The sequence below is a fragment of the Chroicocephalus ridibundus genome, chromosome 11, assembly GCF_963924245.1.
Source record: "Chroicocephalus ridibundus chromosome 11, bChrRid1.1, whole genome shotgun sequence".
Taxonomy (NCBI): Eukaryota; Metazoa; Chordata; class Aves; order Charadriiformes; family Laridae; genus Chroicocephalus; species Chroicocephalus ridibundus.
In genome coordinates, this window is record NC_086294.1 from 653921 (window position 1) to 671009 (window position 17089).

Sequence of the window (17089 nt, forward strand, 5' to 3'; positions counted from 1 at the left end):
TAGCATCTCCTCTTGGTAGAGGCTAACCTCCATCTCAATTCAAGCATTGCACAGGCCTGTCAATAAAGCACTGCTTTTTTTTCTCCTGCTCAAACCCCCCCTACTTTCCTCCTTTGGCCGAGGCTACTCCAAGTCCTAATATAACAAGAAGTCCTGAAAACAATACCGAATGGTAAAGAGTTTTTAACCAGGAACATCCCCATATTGGAAGAGGAGAGCAAAGGGGATTTCATCTTGCAGAAGAATCCAACTTGCATCAAAAATAAAATATGGCAGAAGTAAAATAGAAAGGAGAAGTAGAGTTGTTAAAAAATACATGTACAGGACTTTGAAAAAAATCACGTCAAAAGGATAACTGCACAAGTTGCTTACAGTATGGCTGTGGAGCACTGGCTGATTAACAATGACCTCTGAGATATATATAGACAGATATATAGATATATATAAATATGCAGACAACTTAAGAGACTGAGGATTAGCCTGGCCAATGTTAATACTTCACAAATTAGAAATTATAACCCTTTGTCTCATCTCTTCCCACTCCCCATCCCTACTGAAGAAAAGTTAAAATCTCGGAGTCAAAGAAATTCCTTTGCCAAGGAATTCCAAAAGCACAGTGTTCAGATCCCACACGATAATTTAGCTATATGATACCTAAAAGTATCAATTTAAGTGTTACAACAATGAAATGGTTCTTCACAGCAAAATCAAACGGAAAAAGAGCCAAAAAATATGAAGTTGGTATATTTAACACACTTTCAAAGTATGGAAGTTAATTTCAGTAAGAGCAGGGTTAGACTAGACATTTTCTAATCTAAAAGCCTACTAGATTAGAAAAAAAGATATTTAAATCATGCAAAACCTCAGAGAAATCTAATATTAATAATTCAGTTACATGCACAAAATTCAGACAGCTTATCCAACTTACTCAAAAGCACAATATACCTGTACATTTCACATACCATATATTCCTTCCCACTCTGAATCTTTAGATGGTGAAGAAAAGAAATAAGCAAGTCACTGTAATGTGCCAGTATCTCAAAAAGCAAAAGTTTTCCAGTTAACATGACAGTGCTGATTTCAGTAGTAGTACAGCTTTCATCTCTAAAGAAATGCCGAGAACAAAGCCTATTTGAACTTTCTTAATGAAAACTGTTCCTCTTATTTGAGCTGCATACTGTATCCATATAACACCAAGTATTTCAGAACAGATAAAATTAGGGTGAAAAGCCTTTCTTGGTTTAAAAAAAAATACATATGTATCAGTAAAAATAGTTGCACTAAGGGTAAATACATATGTATCAGTAAAAATAGTTGCACTAAGGGTAAGACTTCTGCCATGATGAAGGCAGCTAAACACACTTCAAATTTGATATTGCTACTTTTTTACAATAAAGTTCCATCTTTGCTCAAATTCCAGCAATCCTCTCTTGGGTTCCCCCCAATAAAGAACCTATTTTTCTTTTTCATTCAAGAACATTGACATGGATCTAGAAACGTGTGTTACGTTCCACGAGCACAGAGGTACAGCCATTAAATTGACAAACATGAGTTGTCTGTTTTCTGCAGCCCTGAACTTCTACAGTTTGAAGTGGAGCTTGGATAACCCTTCAGAGGTTAAGTTCCTGATGATTAGGTGCCCACCTCCATTTCAATCACAAATTACTCCTGAGTCCTAAGAAAAGAAGCACCAGGTCCACACGTGAACCTTCTTGATCAAAGAATGTATCTAGCCCAGTCTCTGACGCTTTCCAAGGGTTTTTTCCAATGCAGGATGAAAGCAAACTGTCCACCTTTTGAGCTGTTCTTTTAGACCACAGCTCACTGCCCAGTAGTGCTGGATCACAGGTCTATCTATTTGCAACCCAGAAGGCCAACCGCATCCTGGGCTGCATCAAAAGAACCGTGGCCAGCAGGTTGAGGGAGGGGATTCTCCCCCTCTGCTCTGCTCTGGTGAGACCCCACCTGGAGTGCTGCATCCAGCTCTGGAGCCCTCAGCACAAGGAGGACATGGAGCTGTTGGAGCGGGGCCAGAGGAGGCCACAGAGATGCTGGGAGGGCTGGAGCCCCTCTGCTGTGGGGACAGGCTGAGAGAGTTGGGGGGGTTCAGTCTGGAGAAGAGAAGGCTCCAGGGAGACTTTAGAGCCCCTTCCAGTCCCTAAAGGGGCTCCAGGAAAGCTGGGAAGGGGCTGTTGGCAAGGGCATGTAGTGACAGGACGAGGGGCAACGGTTTAAACTAGAGCAAGGCAGGTTAGATTAGACATTAGGAAGAAGTTCTTTACACTGAGGGTAGTGAGACACTGGCCCAGGTTGCCCAGAGAGGTGGTAGAGGCCCCATCCCTGGAGACATTCAAGGCCAGGCTTGATGAGGCTCTGAGCGACCTGATCTAGTTGAAGATGTCCCTGCTGACTGCAGGGGGGTTGGACTAGATGGCCTTTAGAGGTCCCTTCCAACCCAACACGTTCTGTGATTCTATCTTGTTGCATTCAAGCCCTCTAATGTTGGGGGAAACAAATATAGTTTACTTCATTTTATTTTAATCAAAAAAACCCTTGCTATTAGTGAATAATGAATGGGTTTGGTCACATCACAAAAAAAAAAAAGCAGATGTGGTCGGCAGCTTGGAAAGTGAGTAAATAGAGAGAGATATACACACACTGGAAGGCATTCAATTTTACAATTGCTGAATCTCACCCTGTCCTTTCAGTTTATCCTAAAGCAGGCAGATTTTATCTGGGCCCATTCATACTTTGACCTGCGTTCTGTATTTCCACCAAGTAGGTGATTACTTCCACTTTCTGCATTCCCCATTTCCAGAATACACAACCCATTCCCCACCCCCCGCATCCTGCCAGCTTCCTAAAGAGCCCTCATGCCTGAGTCAACTACTGAAACGCACCAGGTATTAACAGACACTCGTTATTCAAACTGGATTTCTCTTTCACCATTTACAGCGCGTTTAATTCCCCATAGTCTCAAATACACCAAACCTTTAATCCTGTACTTCAACAGAACAGAAGGATGTATATAACTCTGCTCCCTGTTTGAACACAAGGATGGGCTACTCACATCTGTCTCAATAAGCAAAACCTTGGCTGAACGTGATTCCTCTCCAAAACACCCTGATCTTCCTCACAAGCCTCTTTATAAACAATAGTAGGACACCTAAAGAACTCACTGCTAACAACGCTCCTCCCTCTGTACTCCACAGGAGCACCAAGTGCTCCAATGCTAGACAAAGAGGTTCTTTACTACTTTCTTCTGCATCTATTTTTGATGCTTCATTGTCAAAGTGCTTCAACATTCAGACTGAGAAGGAGCATGCTCAAAAGATCTGCTGGTAAGGACACAGGCACCCAAGCTATTTCCTCAAGTTAAAAATCAGTTCAGTAACATTCTACGTCACTTCCCAGAAAACTCAGCAAAACCATGCTGAAACACAACAAACAGGATATTTCAACTGCAGGGATTAACATTTTGACTTTTTACAACTTTCTGTGGAATTACGTGGTTTGGGTGCAGAATACACTAAACAGGCAGCTGGGGTTTTTATTTGACCACATGCTTCAGCCAGCACCTTTCTTCGTCCTCTTTAAGAAACAACCTGTACTCCAGAAACAGGACTGCACTATATAAGCAAGTCATTTTCCCTTCCTGATGCCTATAAAAGGCGGGACCAGAAAATGAAACAGCTTTAACCTGTCAAATTTTCTCCAACTCTTTGAAGGTGAGTTTGCCCTTATAAGAACATATGTTGAGGGACCCATGGAGGAACCTGCCAAGAGCAGGAGCTCTGAACACTATACCCATTCATTCACAGCAGCAACGAGCTCTCATCCTCCAGCAGTCAACTACTGCCCCTACAAAGGAAATCTAATAGGTAACCTCACTGAAGATCCACAAAAGAACCAGGTCTGACTGTTCAGATGTGGAGTATTATTTTAAGAAATCAACAGTAGCCTAATTAACAGTGGAGCTGAATGTTTCTAGTGCAGAATATGAATCCACAGTCAGAACACTAAGAATCTGTTTAATTACAGTCTGAAAAACAGAAACATGTCCAAAGAGTATGGTTCTCTTTCCATAGGTTATTTTCCCTATAAATCACTTCTTTGTCACTAGGAATCAAACTGAAAGTACACGAAAGACTCTGTTTGTTTAGGATAACATCACCAAGAACAGGATTCAACTGTTTCAATTTATCTTCAATTTCTGAAGATGAAAACAACTCATATTTATCACATTCATAGAACAGTGAAGCCTCTCAGTCTTCAGAATGTAAAACTATTTTTTTTTTCATAAAGTATCACAGACTGTTGTTTAAAGATAGTAGTTGTTCATTAACAAAGTGCCTGTGCTTTGCTTAAACAGATTACAGATGGAAGTATGGTTGTCCAAACTAAAGTTAATCAGCCAGATTTTCAGAAGACATAGTAAACATAAGGAATCTAACCGCTGCTCGTGTGAGTATGTATATGTACGTATACTTGCTGCTATGCTGAGGGGGGCAAGGCACAATCCTCTTGCCAGAAATTCTACTTAAGTCTGTCACCCTCCGCATCCAAAACCACAAAATATTTTAAGTCTTCTTGGAAATAAACAGGTTGAACTGCAAAAAAATATCCAGCACTCTTATGATGGGTAAATATACTGTATATAAACATTTTTAGGCAGTTCAACTAACCTCTGTCCTCTACACTTGCATAAGCAGGCCTAACTGGCTCTCAAATCAAGACAGCTACTTAAAACCAAAACAAAACTCCTACAAATCTTAGAGTGCGATGGTTGAAAATCACTTCTGCATAAGAAATTTGAAGAAGAACTCCCATCTGGCTACAGTTGCTAGAACTTACCTCCCCGAATTAACAAACAGCATGTCCATGTGAGATCTGAGCACTAAAGGGTTCACGAAGAATGAGCAAAACGAGTTTTGCAAGTCATACTCATTAAGGTCCTAATGACGCAGCCACGAATCCTGCATGTGAGAAACCCTAAGAAACCTGAGACACTAAACACAAGACCAATTTTCCTCTAGGTTGTACGTTAGGATAAAGCCTCCCACAAGGAGAGGGGATCATCACAACGAAGGCCAAGCTACCCTGGAAACCACATCAGACAAGGATGTAGCTAAACTACTTGTTCGAGCAATAGTTCTGCCATCTGCTTTTGCAATGCTGGGGACTAAAATAACTAAATAATACGAAGAAATCACTTGGTTTGGACAAAGTGCAAACCAATACAACATCCCAACACCAGGCTGCTTTGTTTCTTGCAATGATGGAAGCCTAGAAGCTCACTTAAGGTTACACGGGTATTTTTAGCCAAACCAGGCAGAGAAATCCAGTGAAGATATTAGAACATGTCCCAGAAACACTAGCTTCTTTTTCACTTTCAAATTATGGCTTTTGTTAATAAACTACCAGATTCTTAGGGTCTCCTTTAGGTTAGCCTAATGATATTTTTAGTGTTCAAATTCACAGTGGGAAAGACAAGTGCTGCTTAAATAGAGAACTTTCTTCTGATCTCACACATTCATCAAGTGGTATTAATTTTGTCCCGTCTTTTTCGAGAGGGAGCTCCCAAACAAAACCACTTTTTTTTTGATTTGCTCTTCTTTCCAGGTTCCTTCTGTTCTGCCCATTTTCTACATCCTTACTCCAAGCACTCGGGGAATCAAAGCGTGGAAACCTCAGATTAAAAACACACCATCTAATCCCGGGGACAACTGGCCAAGTACTGCTTAGAAATCTAAAGAAACCATTCTGACAGGGACTACAAGAAGCAGTGGTACCTTCTAAACTTGTTAAATACCATGAAATCGTTTTGAACACCGCAACCCTAGACTGACTGCCCTTGTAACACCAGACATCAGATATCTCCACTGACAATTTATAAAGCTAGCAACAGATTTTAGGACATACCAGCCATCAGATACATGAGAGAAACTGAAACTGATTTTCATTTTTAAAAGTGCTTAAACGGAGATCAGACTATTCAAATTCTCTTAGTGTCCAGAGTATCCCAGAAATAGTCTATCTTCCCTGCAAAGCAAAGTTCAGTCCCTAAGAGTTACATGAGGTTAGAATAATTTTAGAGGTCCACCTTTAATTAGTCTGCTGCAACTTTCTGCTGACAAAAGCTATGCTATGTTGCAAGCTGGGTTGTTGTTTTTTTTTTTTCAAATTCAAAATGCAAAGATAGCCCAAAGCTTGAGTCCCTTGCCCCCTTTGCTTCCTCAGGATGAAGTTTTCCCTCTAAAACTGTAAATAGCTTTACATCTAAACATCCCCAAAAATAAATGCTATTTCATCTGTCTCTTAAGTGTGTTCAAAGCTAAAGTCTGAAAACTCTAATTTCAGCACACTACTACTAGTCTGAGTATGCACCCATAATGATCAGGTTGGATTTATTTCAAAGCAGGGTTTTTACATCTTTTTGTCCTTGGGATTTTGAAACTGACAGATAATTTGCAAATCCATTGCAAACACGGGAGTCACAAACCCCAGAGAGACTTAAATTAGTCAAGCTTTCACTATAAAAGTAACAAACGTAGTGGCACTACGTTCACCTAGTCCGGTCCTGAAACATGAACATTAAATACATATTTTCCAACAATTGTATCTCAGAACTACAGAATGGAAAAATATTTTTGTGAAAGTCAAAACAGAGAAACAAGTATTTCACCTGTAAATTTTGTGAGTAATGAATTAATAATTACATATTGACCAAAGCCACAGAAAAAAGTGACATTTTAGCAAGTATACTTCCTTCCATTCTCACCCCCTTTAATCCTCCCTCTGGTAACACACATAATCTCATCTGGTCAATGAAATAACCATTTAATTCAAATGAACTTTTCTAACTTCGTATATACAGAAAGAGTAGACCAAGCAACCCTCAACACCTGTAAGAATTATGTGCAAGTTGGGTTCGGAAAAACACGATACAAAGAAAGTACCTGCTGCCTCCAGTAAGGCTTCTAGTCTTGCTTGTGTTTCTGGATCCACGGTTCTCAAGTCCGCACCTTCTGCAGCACTCGATAAGAATAACTCCGACGTGGTTTTAAGTACTGGGTTATCAAGATCTTCTTGGTCCAAAATAAATGATTCAACCTGTTTGCCAAGTTAGAAAAATCGTTTTATCATTTTTGAAGTTGTATACTAAATCTAAAATATTAGGAAAAAAACCACAAAATAATTCAATTGTACTATCATAATCACGTTTTAACTGCAGAGATCATAGGACACAGCCATAAAAGTCATCCGGTCAACTCACTGAGAAGGTAGTTGAAATCACAGAAGAAAAAAACTCTACATGAAACACAGTTTATTGTAAAAATTACAATTAACAAGATCTTAAACTACAGCAAAAGCAAGTCAGATTAAATACTGAAAAAAAACGTTACCCACATTTGGACAGTTAACCACCAAAACAGACTGCCACAAGAGGCTGCAGCATCTTTGTCACCAAAGTCTGTCCACCTTGTTGTGAAAAAAAGCTGTCAGTAATGACTTCCGTATAGCTGAACCTATGAGAGACAGGAGGTTTCCTGAGATGCCTTTCAGTTCTATTTTAAAAGTAATTTCAAGTAAGGTAGCACAAGGATTTTGTTTGTTTTGAGTAGAAGCACCACAGCTGAACAGAAAGTTGGCTCTGCTCTACCCCAAACCAGACAAATTCAAACCTAAAACGTCTGTTTCAAAGCTGGTACTTAGTATTACCGCAGTCATTAATGTTTTCTAGACAAGAACAGATATGCAGATATGCAGAACAATTAAGCAAGCAGGTATTCCAACCGAGCAGCAATAATGCCGTCCCACCAGTGGCCCACATGATCTGCAAATACAAGCTCATGGAATTACTCAACATAACACACTGTAGTTTTATGACAGCTCGCCAGAGTAAACAAGGAGGATACCTGACTCATACTCTAATGAGAGCAGAACTACATTTCAGAATCTGTCCCAAATTCAGACATAATTTCCTCTATTTTCAGTAATATTTTAAGATTAAAAAACACTATTTCGTAATTAGACATTATCTGTTCAACACTACCAGTGCTTTAAATATGCCGTAGAAATGAAACATGCCTGTCATACAGCCATTGCTGCCCCTTCCCGCTCCATGCCCCAGTCTCATCTTCCTTCCTCTGTTTTCCCCTAATACTTCCCCGTATCTTTCTCATGCCAGCAGTAATCTATCGTCATATTCAGTCCTATCATGCAACATCCCACGAAAGGGACAGTTTCTAATTCAAAAAAAAAAAATCAAATCAGGCCATCTGCAAATTCATTAAGTGCCCCATTATGTGAAAAATGTTAACAGGAGTCTGGAGAGCTACATAGAGCACTGCTATTCAGGAGCAACTCGTGTTATTTCTTCTCTCTTTTGATATGTAAATATTCTGTAACACTATCGCCGGTGTCCGAGCCAAGCTGTGGGTGCCCAGTGGAATGCAGCGCGAACACACGAATACAATGGGCACCAGGGAGAAAGAGCGGGTTTGGGGAACACAGCACATGAGCTCCACATCTCAGCGGATATGCACGACACTGGCTAACTCACAGGTATCATTATTCTTATATCTTGTGTGCCAAGGCATAAACATGACAGCTAGGACAGCAGGCTACGATTCGGGGCTCGAGGAAGCAAGATTCCTAGGTTAGTCCAGACAACGGTCCCAAAATAAGAGGACTGTAACGTTAAACAAGCAGAAAATTAGTAACGTAAAGCAGCGATACGCATTTTTGCTACAAAGAGGAGCTATTTACAAGTCATAGCAAAACATGTCCCTACAGTCAGATTCCCCTCTGCAGCACTCAAACTGCAGGTTACGTCCAGCCAGGCAGCTTGAGGACTCCCTGCGGGCATCAGCTCTGATGCAAAACTGACTTCTGGGAAAATCCACCCTTATCTACAAGGAGTACCTCAGGATTTTTCTTTTTCTGCCCCGAGACGGCACAAGGCACTTTGCCTCACCAATATGCTAGAAATATTATTCCAATTGCAACAATTTTGTGTGACCTGGTGACTGGCAGAAAATCCCACTGTGTGCATAAGTGATTATTCGTTATATATTGTTGATAACTACATACACGAAGTTTTCTTTTCTTTTTCAATTACTCCCCTAAATTTAGCAGCAGTCCTCCCTTCTGAAGACCTATCAAAACGGGTAAAAATGCCACCTACCACTGAAGCAACTGCGCTTACAAACAACAAACACTGCAGAAACACTCCACGTGGCTTCTGGCAAGCTGTAACTTTCCGCCTCAGAAGAGCCTGACAACACCCAGGCAGAGGTAAGCACATCAGCCTTCTGCCGACCTTCCAGAAGTGGCCCCACTCCAAGTTTTACACCTCCATTTTTTGACACGTTGGTAAAGATATGGATCATTTTCTCCCTGACCACCGCCTGCCAAGCTCACTTGTATATATTTACAGGACATTGCCTGCAACAATGCACCTCTTGAACCTAAATCAGTGCTAATTCCCCATTCACAAATACTCTATCAACTTGCAAGGAAGTACATTTTGCATACAGGAATCCCTAAAAAAGTCTGTCCTTTTAACACCGATTATGCAAACACTAGTTAAAATTAATTATATATACTTTACTTGGGGTACAAGCTGGGTAATATTGGGGCAGTCTGTTCTTTTCACCCCTCTTTTCAACTCTTACTGCCTTTCAGCTCTTCTTTACGTTTGCAACTCTACTTCCAGAGACTCGCACATTTAAAGTCTCACACAAAAATCTTGCTTCATATACAGTACTTTCATCTTAGTTTTATACCACAGCAAGAAAAGGCAGCTGCTTTCATTATTTCTGCACGTGTTGAGCATCAATTTTTAGTTTTTGTTTTGATTTTTAGTAAGAGCTTAATAACATACCACAATACAAATATGACTTGAGTGTGAAAATACTGAAAATCCATATGCAAAATGTTAAAATAGCTGTACCATTGCCAGTCTCCCAGAACCAGTTTCAATGCATTTTCGAATCAGAACGACTGACATTGGTGTAAATCAATAGTTTCTCAGACACTAACACAAGGCTAGAGAGGATGAACAGTTGGAGACCTAATCGCTAATAGCAGAGGAAGAAACTACCTAATCAACCAGATGTCTCTTGTAAATTAAAGTGACCTGTGCTGATCACATACTAATAATTTAAAAAAATAAAAAATTAAAAAAAAAAATCAAACTACCCCAAATATATCAAACAAATTTTAGTTTTTCAACAAAAAATAAGCTTTGGGGGGGGAACCACAAAACCACCACCAATCCAACCAACCATTTCATGTTAGCATTCTTGGAAGACTTAATACACTGCTCATGTGGCAAAATTTAGGCACTCTGCTGTATCCTAATCAGATCTGCAGCAAAGTGATAAAGTAACCAGTCACTGTGCTATTTTTGGATTATTTTGCGAGCTGCTTTGGGCAGTTAATAAGCACCTTACTTGGTAAGGCTCATTAGGAACACATGGATTCAAGACATTGTTCCAACTGCCAGAACAATTGCAACTAGGGATAGTTCCCAAGGGGAACCCAAGAAAGCTGTCAGCTGCATGGGACCTGAGGAGAGGGCGCTGTGCACCGGCCTGCTTCCCTCCATCCTCGTGTTTCACCTCATCCACAGGAACCACGGACCTTTCCTGAAGTCCTGCCAAGGACTGCAGCAGCTCACAGCTCTGCAGATCCAGTTACACCACTGGTTCCTCCCTCCATAGCAGCTACCTTCACAGCTATTTGGCCTCAACTACATCAGTATTTATACGTTAATGCCTTGACTGAGTTTACCTCAGGTCAGGGGTACGTAAAGGCACTTAGCAAGCCCTAACATCACAACTAACGCTAGCAATTCTTGCAAGATGGGCAATGACATACAGGGTTTGAAACACGTTTCTAATATTAAGTCTAAACTGATCTTTCCTAGGTAGCACTACTGCAAAAAAGTGCTTTTCCCAGAACAGCCCAGACCTGCTCGCAAATAACCTGTTACTGACAGAGGTTACAAAAAAGCTTCCTGTTGTAGCAGTACCAGAACCGTAGTTTCTGAAAACAGTTTCTCCAATTAAAAAAAAAAAAAAAAAAAAAAAGTTTCACCCCAAGAAGACAGAAGCCACTCAGATCTGTGAATCACCAAGAGATCATCTTCCAGTGATGGCCCTACGGTGATGGTCCCCTATCCTAACAGGGTGCTTGGGGACATCGCCACCTCAACAGAGAAAACACAGACTATGTGAAGCGTCATTTCCAGTCACTGCTCATCTTGTGACAAGTCAGGCAGCTATCAGACTCTTTCATGGGTCAATTTAGCACATCAAAAAGTGATAAAACTCGAGGGGGGGGGGGCGCGAAATAATTTTCTACCACTTTACTGACTGTTATAGACTTACAAAGGGGGCTGGTAAACTGGAACATCGTTCTTCTGGGAATAGTGAGCTCCCTGTGAGGGTACAAACCTGACTGCCCTCCCGCATTTAAGCGGAGCTGTTAGTACACGCACACCGGCTCACCTTCGCAGCCTACAACAGCAGCTCTGTAGGCAGTAAATTAGATTGGGGGGGTGGGGGAGAGGAGGGGTGCAAATCTATTTAGCTCCAATTACGATAGGAAGTTGACTAACTCGACGCAGGATTAACTAAAGGAGAGCCTTTATTCCAATACATACTAAGCAATTATTAGGTAATGAACAAGCAGCTACACAGTCTAGGCTGTGATAAAGTCATTTCAAAACCGGGGTTCATTTTGCAAAGGCTGCTATAGCTACGACGTAAATAAAGACGGACACAACTTTGTGCGGTGTCGCTGGAGACAAGGACAGTGCCTCTCACGCACAGTGTGGTCCAGAAGCCTGACATCCGTGTATAAAATCGTGCCGCGCGTTCATGATGTGTTAGCACACACTCCAACAGATCCCAGCGTCCAGTTCAGCTGACCAGTGCGACGGGCGAGACAAGCAGCAAGGTAAGAGGCCCGACGTCTTTATGGCAGCTCCTCCCTGCTCAGGCCAGCCCCTTCGAAGGATCTCGAGCCTGGCACCCCGCGTCGCTTGTCAATTCTCAAAATTATGGCTAGTATTTGAAACATGCAGATAGAACTGTAAATCAGAATCAATGTTCTATGGGACTACTCCTCCGTGACAGAGACTGTTGATCCTGGGTTTTCAATTTTCTTGCACTAAAAGCATAAGCAGGCATTCATAAGCAAGCGTCTATCAAATGGTTCACATAAATTTAACCACTTACCTAATTTCTCTCTTAAGCAATCAACTGACACTAGATACCCTTATGCCAATCTAAGTAGTTTTGAATACTACAAATTACACCTTATCACACGCCCCTGGACAGAGATGTCTGATTTATGGTTCTTCCACAAACAAGAAATCTCAAAAAAGAAATTCTTTTCTATTAAAACATTGTTCCACACCAATAAGCCCAAGAACATAACTGCACCCCCAGTTAACCCTCAAACACCTAAGCCACAGAACACACAGATTGAGTCCTCTTGGTACAAGAGGCTGCCAACATTAAAAAGTTTCTGCATAGCAGAAAAAAAAGCATTACTCATTTCAGTCACTACTGAAAAAAAAACACAAACCCAACTGTTAAAAACCAGCCTGCAGCCATCACATATTCAACGTCTGATAAACAAAAATAATTATGACTAAGTTTTCCTGATGTACAAGTGAATCTTTTGCAGCAAGAGCTGCCATTTACAGACCTGGAACTGACAACTGAAGTATATTCAAAATTCACATGAATTCCAGTAAATCAAGTGCCTGTTCTTGACATGTACAGTCTTCATACTGAAGAAAATCATTAAATGGAGACCAGTAAACCTTACTAAAACAAGCATCACTTACACTAAGCACTCCTTATTTTCATGTGTTCTATCTCAGTCCGCTCTAAATCATGTTTCCAGCGCTCCACCTTCCCCACACGCGTTAAGGTTCCCTTCTGCCCCCTGTTTTTTTCTATCTAATAATCCTGCAGAAACATCCCCTCTTCTTTCCTTACTTCAAACCAAGAAACAGCAGGTGTAACTCTATAGTCTGATTTATTAGAATATAAAACAAGATTGTTGCATCAATTTAGCCATGGCTTTCAGGGTGGGATCCTTGCTCAAGTATTAAATCCCAGGCATTAAAACCAAGTGAAGGAAACTTCAAAACAGAAGATGACCAAATGCATTTATTTGCTGGTGTAAAAGCTCACACCCATCCAAGATGGGAAATATTCTAAGTCACCTTCTTGGGAATGACTGTTTAAGATCTCTTGTCAATTCAAAGGGACGCAGTGCTTAAAAAAAAAAAAATCATACAAGCAGATCTGATGAACGTAGCCCAGTCTAGTAATTCAATAACCTGTTTCCAGGCCACCTATATGTTTCAGAGAAGAGTCTCAACATTTAAAGTGACTAATTAAGTTACCTGGAGGCTTATACCAAACGGAAAATCATACTGGGCTTTCTGCTATTCTCAAAGCTGAGGCTAGTGGTAGCTATTTTTTCAAGGCCTGTATAAACAGGTTTGTGCATGCTCTACTACTGCAAAACCAGCAGAAACCATAATGTAACTACTGATCCATCAGTTAGCCATTTAAAAGAAACAATCATAATGGGCAGCACAGCAGATCCCTACCTAAAATATGACCCACTGAAAACTCAAGATGTTACATTTTAAAGCCCTTTTACTGCTACTATTTTAGAAAAACAGTAAAAAGATATACATTTATATCAGGTATTGAGTTTACCCTAACAAATACTAAATGTTAAGCACCCGCTTCATAGAATCCCTTTCCTCTTGGCTATCTTGTCTTGCTGTGGATGAACACATGCTCCAAACAGGCGACGCTTTGAAGCCACCATGATCAAGGAACATGGCTGGGAAGCAGGCCATACAGCCCTGAAAGCTGATCTCCTCTTTTCCATTGGTTTGAAATACGACTGATTTACTACCTACCCGCCATGTGACATCATTAGTTTTATTCATGATTTTGGAAAGGGAAGAGTTCAGCAGGGTTAGGGATATTCCTAAAAGAAACTCTTAGTTAATTAGTAATCTCTATGTTTTACTGAAGGCAAATTAGAATAACTTGTGGACCTAGCCGAAACTTAATGCCCATGAAACATTAAAACAACCAGAGACATGCTCTTCAGTTGGCCCACTGTTCATCAGCCAGTAAAACACCTTTTTTTTTTTTTTTTCCACTTGACAAATAGGGAATACTTTTTCCTGCGGGATGCATGTGCAGTTAAGTAACTTTCAAAACCTCCCCTGGTCAGAAGAGCCAGTCACACACGTTCCTTCTCACTTACCACCAGCATTCTGACAAACACAACATAGTAACTCAACCATAAGTAACCCCTCTCAGTCGGGGACACTTTTCCTTCAGATAGTGGGATGCTTTGGAAGAGCTAAATATGAAAAGAAGTTTGAAAAAAAAAAATAATCTCCTTAACTCCCTCTGAAAGGCAAAAAGCAAAAATGAGTAAGTGGTCTCATCCCATGAAAAGCAATTAAAAAAATAACAGGATCCAGTACAGGAACCAATTCTTTTATTTGTTTTATGGTAATAATTGTTTTTTACGTGCATTTGAACAGAAGATGTGCAATACTGAAAAAACTGAGAAAATTTCTAGTATTTTATAAAACTGTTGTTAGGGTAAAAAAAAAAATACAGAAACTATCTATTAATGAGGTATATCAAAAGGTTAGAGTTCAGACAAGCATATTATCCTAACTAAATGAACCCTTAAATCCAAATATTAATTCACCTGTACCTATTTTTTTCCTCTTATTCAGAGGCAGCATGGTTTTATAACATAGATGTAGTAATAAGGTTGCTACGGAGAAAAACAGTATCAGTTTATCACAGAAGACCAGGGTCATATGAGGTATCAATGAGAAAGTTTCTATTTAAGATAACGCCCGAGGTCAGGCACTTTTCAAAAACTTCCTAAATTTACAGAAGTACTTGAACAAACCACTGATTTCTGGAGTTTTGCTTACAGTATCCCATTCCTCACACAGACATTCCCATTAGTGAGATAAGCTTTACATGAGGGCTTTAGATGGCATTTGCATGGTACATGGGCTGCTATTAGGAAAGAAAGTATCCACAGAAGGAAAATGAAAGCACCCTACTGAAGACCGGGGCTTCAAAGCTTAACTTAGACACAGAGTTCTGCAAATAGTCCTCAAGCAAGATGTAGAAGTTATTTTTCTTGCTTCAAGAAATTTTAAGTGGGAAACAAATCTAAGAAAGGCTTCTTTTTCCATGTAAGTCAAACTTGCCTGTTTTAAATCTGAGAGTCACTTTTACTCACCCCCCAAAACAGCTTAACACTTCTGAGGAATATTCATATATGTTACAAGAACTCACAATGACCTACCAAGATCAAAACACTCCCTCAACAAGTGTGCCAATTCAGTAATGTCACTGCTCCCTGTTTTGACGGCCAGGCCACATCTGTGCACAGAAAAAGGAGTGCCTTTATATTTCCCTTCCCTCTACACCTACCATTCTTTTAAGCGAATGTCACAGGGATGATGCACAATGTTGCAACAGCATCATCCAGCTGCCCTTACAGCTGTATTTCAGGACCCCCGGAGAGGAGAGAGACGAGCATCCCAACACCAAGTCCACAGGGGAGCAGCTGGGTAACCCCAATTGAAATCAGAACACAACCACTAGTGATCCACCAGCTGCAGTCCTGCCTTGCGCTAATGCACCACCACCACCCCTCCCCAAGACTGTAACTTGTTGACTGGTGAAACCTATGTGCAAATTTGTAACTAAATATAGATGTTCTGCTAAATTTGGTAAATCTCTCCTTACCAAGGGGTTGTACTGCATATTTATATAATTATACAGTAGTATTTCACATCTTTACTTTCTACACCTATCATTAGAAAACAGTTGCTGACATTTATTTTAGGTCATGTACTCAACTGGGTCAAGCTGCACTGAAGGGAAACTAAAGTTCTGCAAGAAACTTTAGAAATCAGTTCATTTTAAAGTGTTATTGAATAGTAAGTATTAACTGTAACTAGAGTGATTGTTTCTGGCTACCACAGGCCAGACTTTCAAAGTTACTGAGATACCTACCACGATTTTTCCAAGAATTAGATGCCTAATCGGGCTGGGAATGAATGAACACCCTACTAACCAGCTCTCTCTGCATCCTTAAGCACCACACCTCAGTACTTTTGGAAACCTAAACCCATTATCCCTCAACGTTTTCCAATCAGTGAATTATTCTTGAAGAAAATTTTCCATTTTGTTCCACCTCTTGCTTCCTCAACTTCGAAAGAGCTAGCGAAAACAAGAAAAACATCAACTGCTACACTGAAACTTAAATTTTCCAGAGAAAAGCTTTTCTGCCTAATCTTACCTACCTGAATTTGCATCAACTTTTTGAATTTCTGTTCCTTATGGTCAAGAAAATGCTGCTATTTGCATTCTTTCAAATAATACAGAAAACCAAAATGTGTGAGTATTAAATTAACCTCAGAAATCAAAGATGTATTGTGTATACAATTTAAGAAGCAGTGCCATGTTCACTAACATAGCAACAACTTTAATAGACTACATTGCAAATTTAAAACAAACCACCTAAGTATTCACCCTGAATTCAAAACCCAGTTTAAATATGAAGTGAACTTGGATTTGGGGGGAGGAGGAGGAGGAGGAGAAAGAAAGATTAAGCCCCAGACAAACTCTCCAAGTACTGAACTGATCTGGAGTGCATGCCATTCGACTATTAATTCTACTCATTGTAGGAGGTAGGTTATGCCTGATTTTTAATTATGCTTTATGTAAATATCCCCAGAGGCTTATGCAATAGGTAGAGGCTTAAGTAAGGCAAGCTGGTGGGAGGCAGGCAGCCTGCTCTGGAGAGGGAAGCCGAGAGCTTAGTTGACTCCACAGCCAAGCGGTGGGTGAGCTCCAGTTGTCACTGAAGGCCTCAAACCCCTGAACTACAGAACACAAGAGACTTGCTGCATTTCTATGCTCCCTGCCAAAAGCCACTTACTGAACTGAGCTCCAAGATCCTCTGGTACTTTTGTCAGCACAGCTGG

The 17089-nt window shown here is 40.4% G+C and overlaps 1 protein-coding gene across 16 annotated transcripts in view; it reads right to left on the reverse strand.

Moving 5' to 3' along the window:
- The window catches only part of ANKHD1 (ankyrin repeat and KH domain containing 1), a 123078-nt gene that overhangs the window by 101547 nt on the left and 4442 nt on the right, over window positions 1-17089 (reverse strand). For all 16 annotated transcript variants that reach the window (XM_063349203.1, XM_063349207.1, XM_063349208.1 and 13 more), the window contains exon 2: window positions 6960-7113. In XM_063349203.1, the coding sequence (XP_063205273.1) occupies window positions 6960-7113 (154 nt within the window). The remainder of the gene's footprint in view (window positions 1-6959; window positions 7114-17089) is intronic.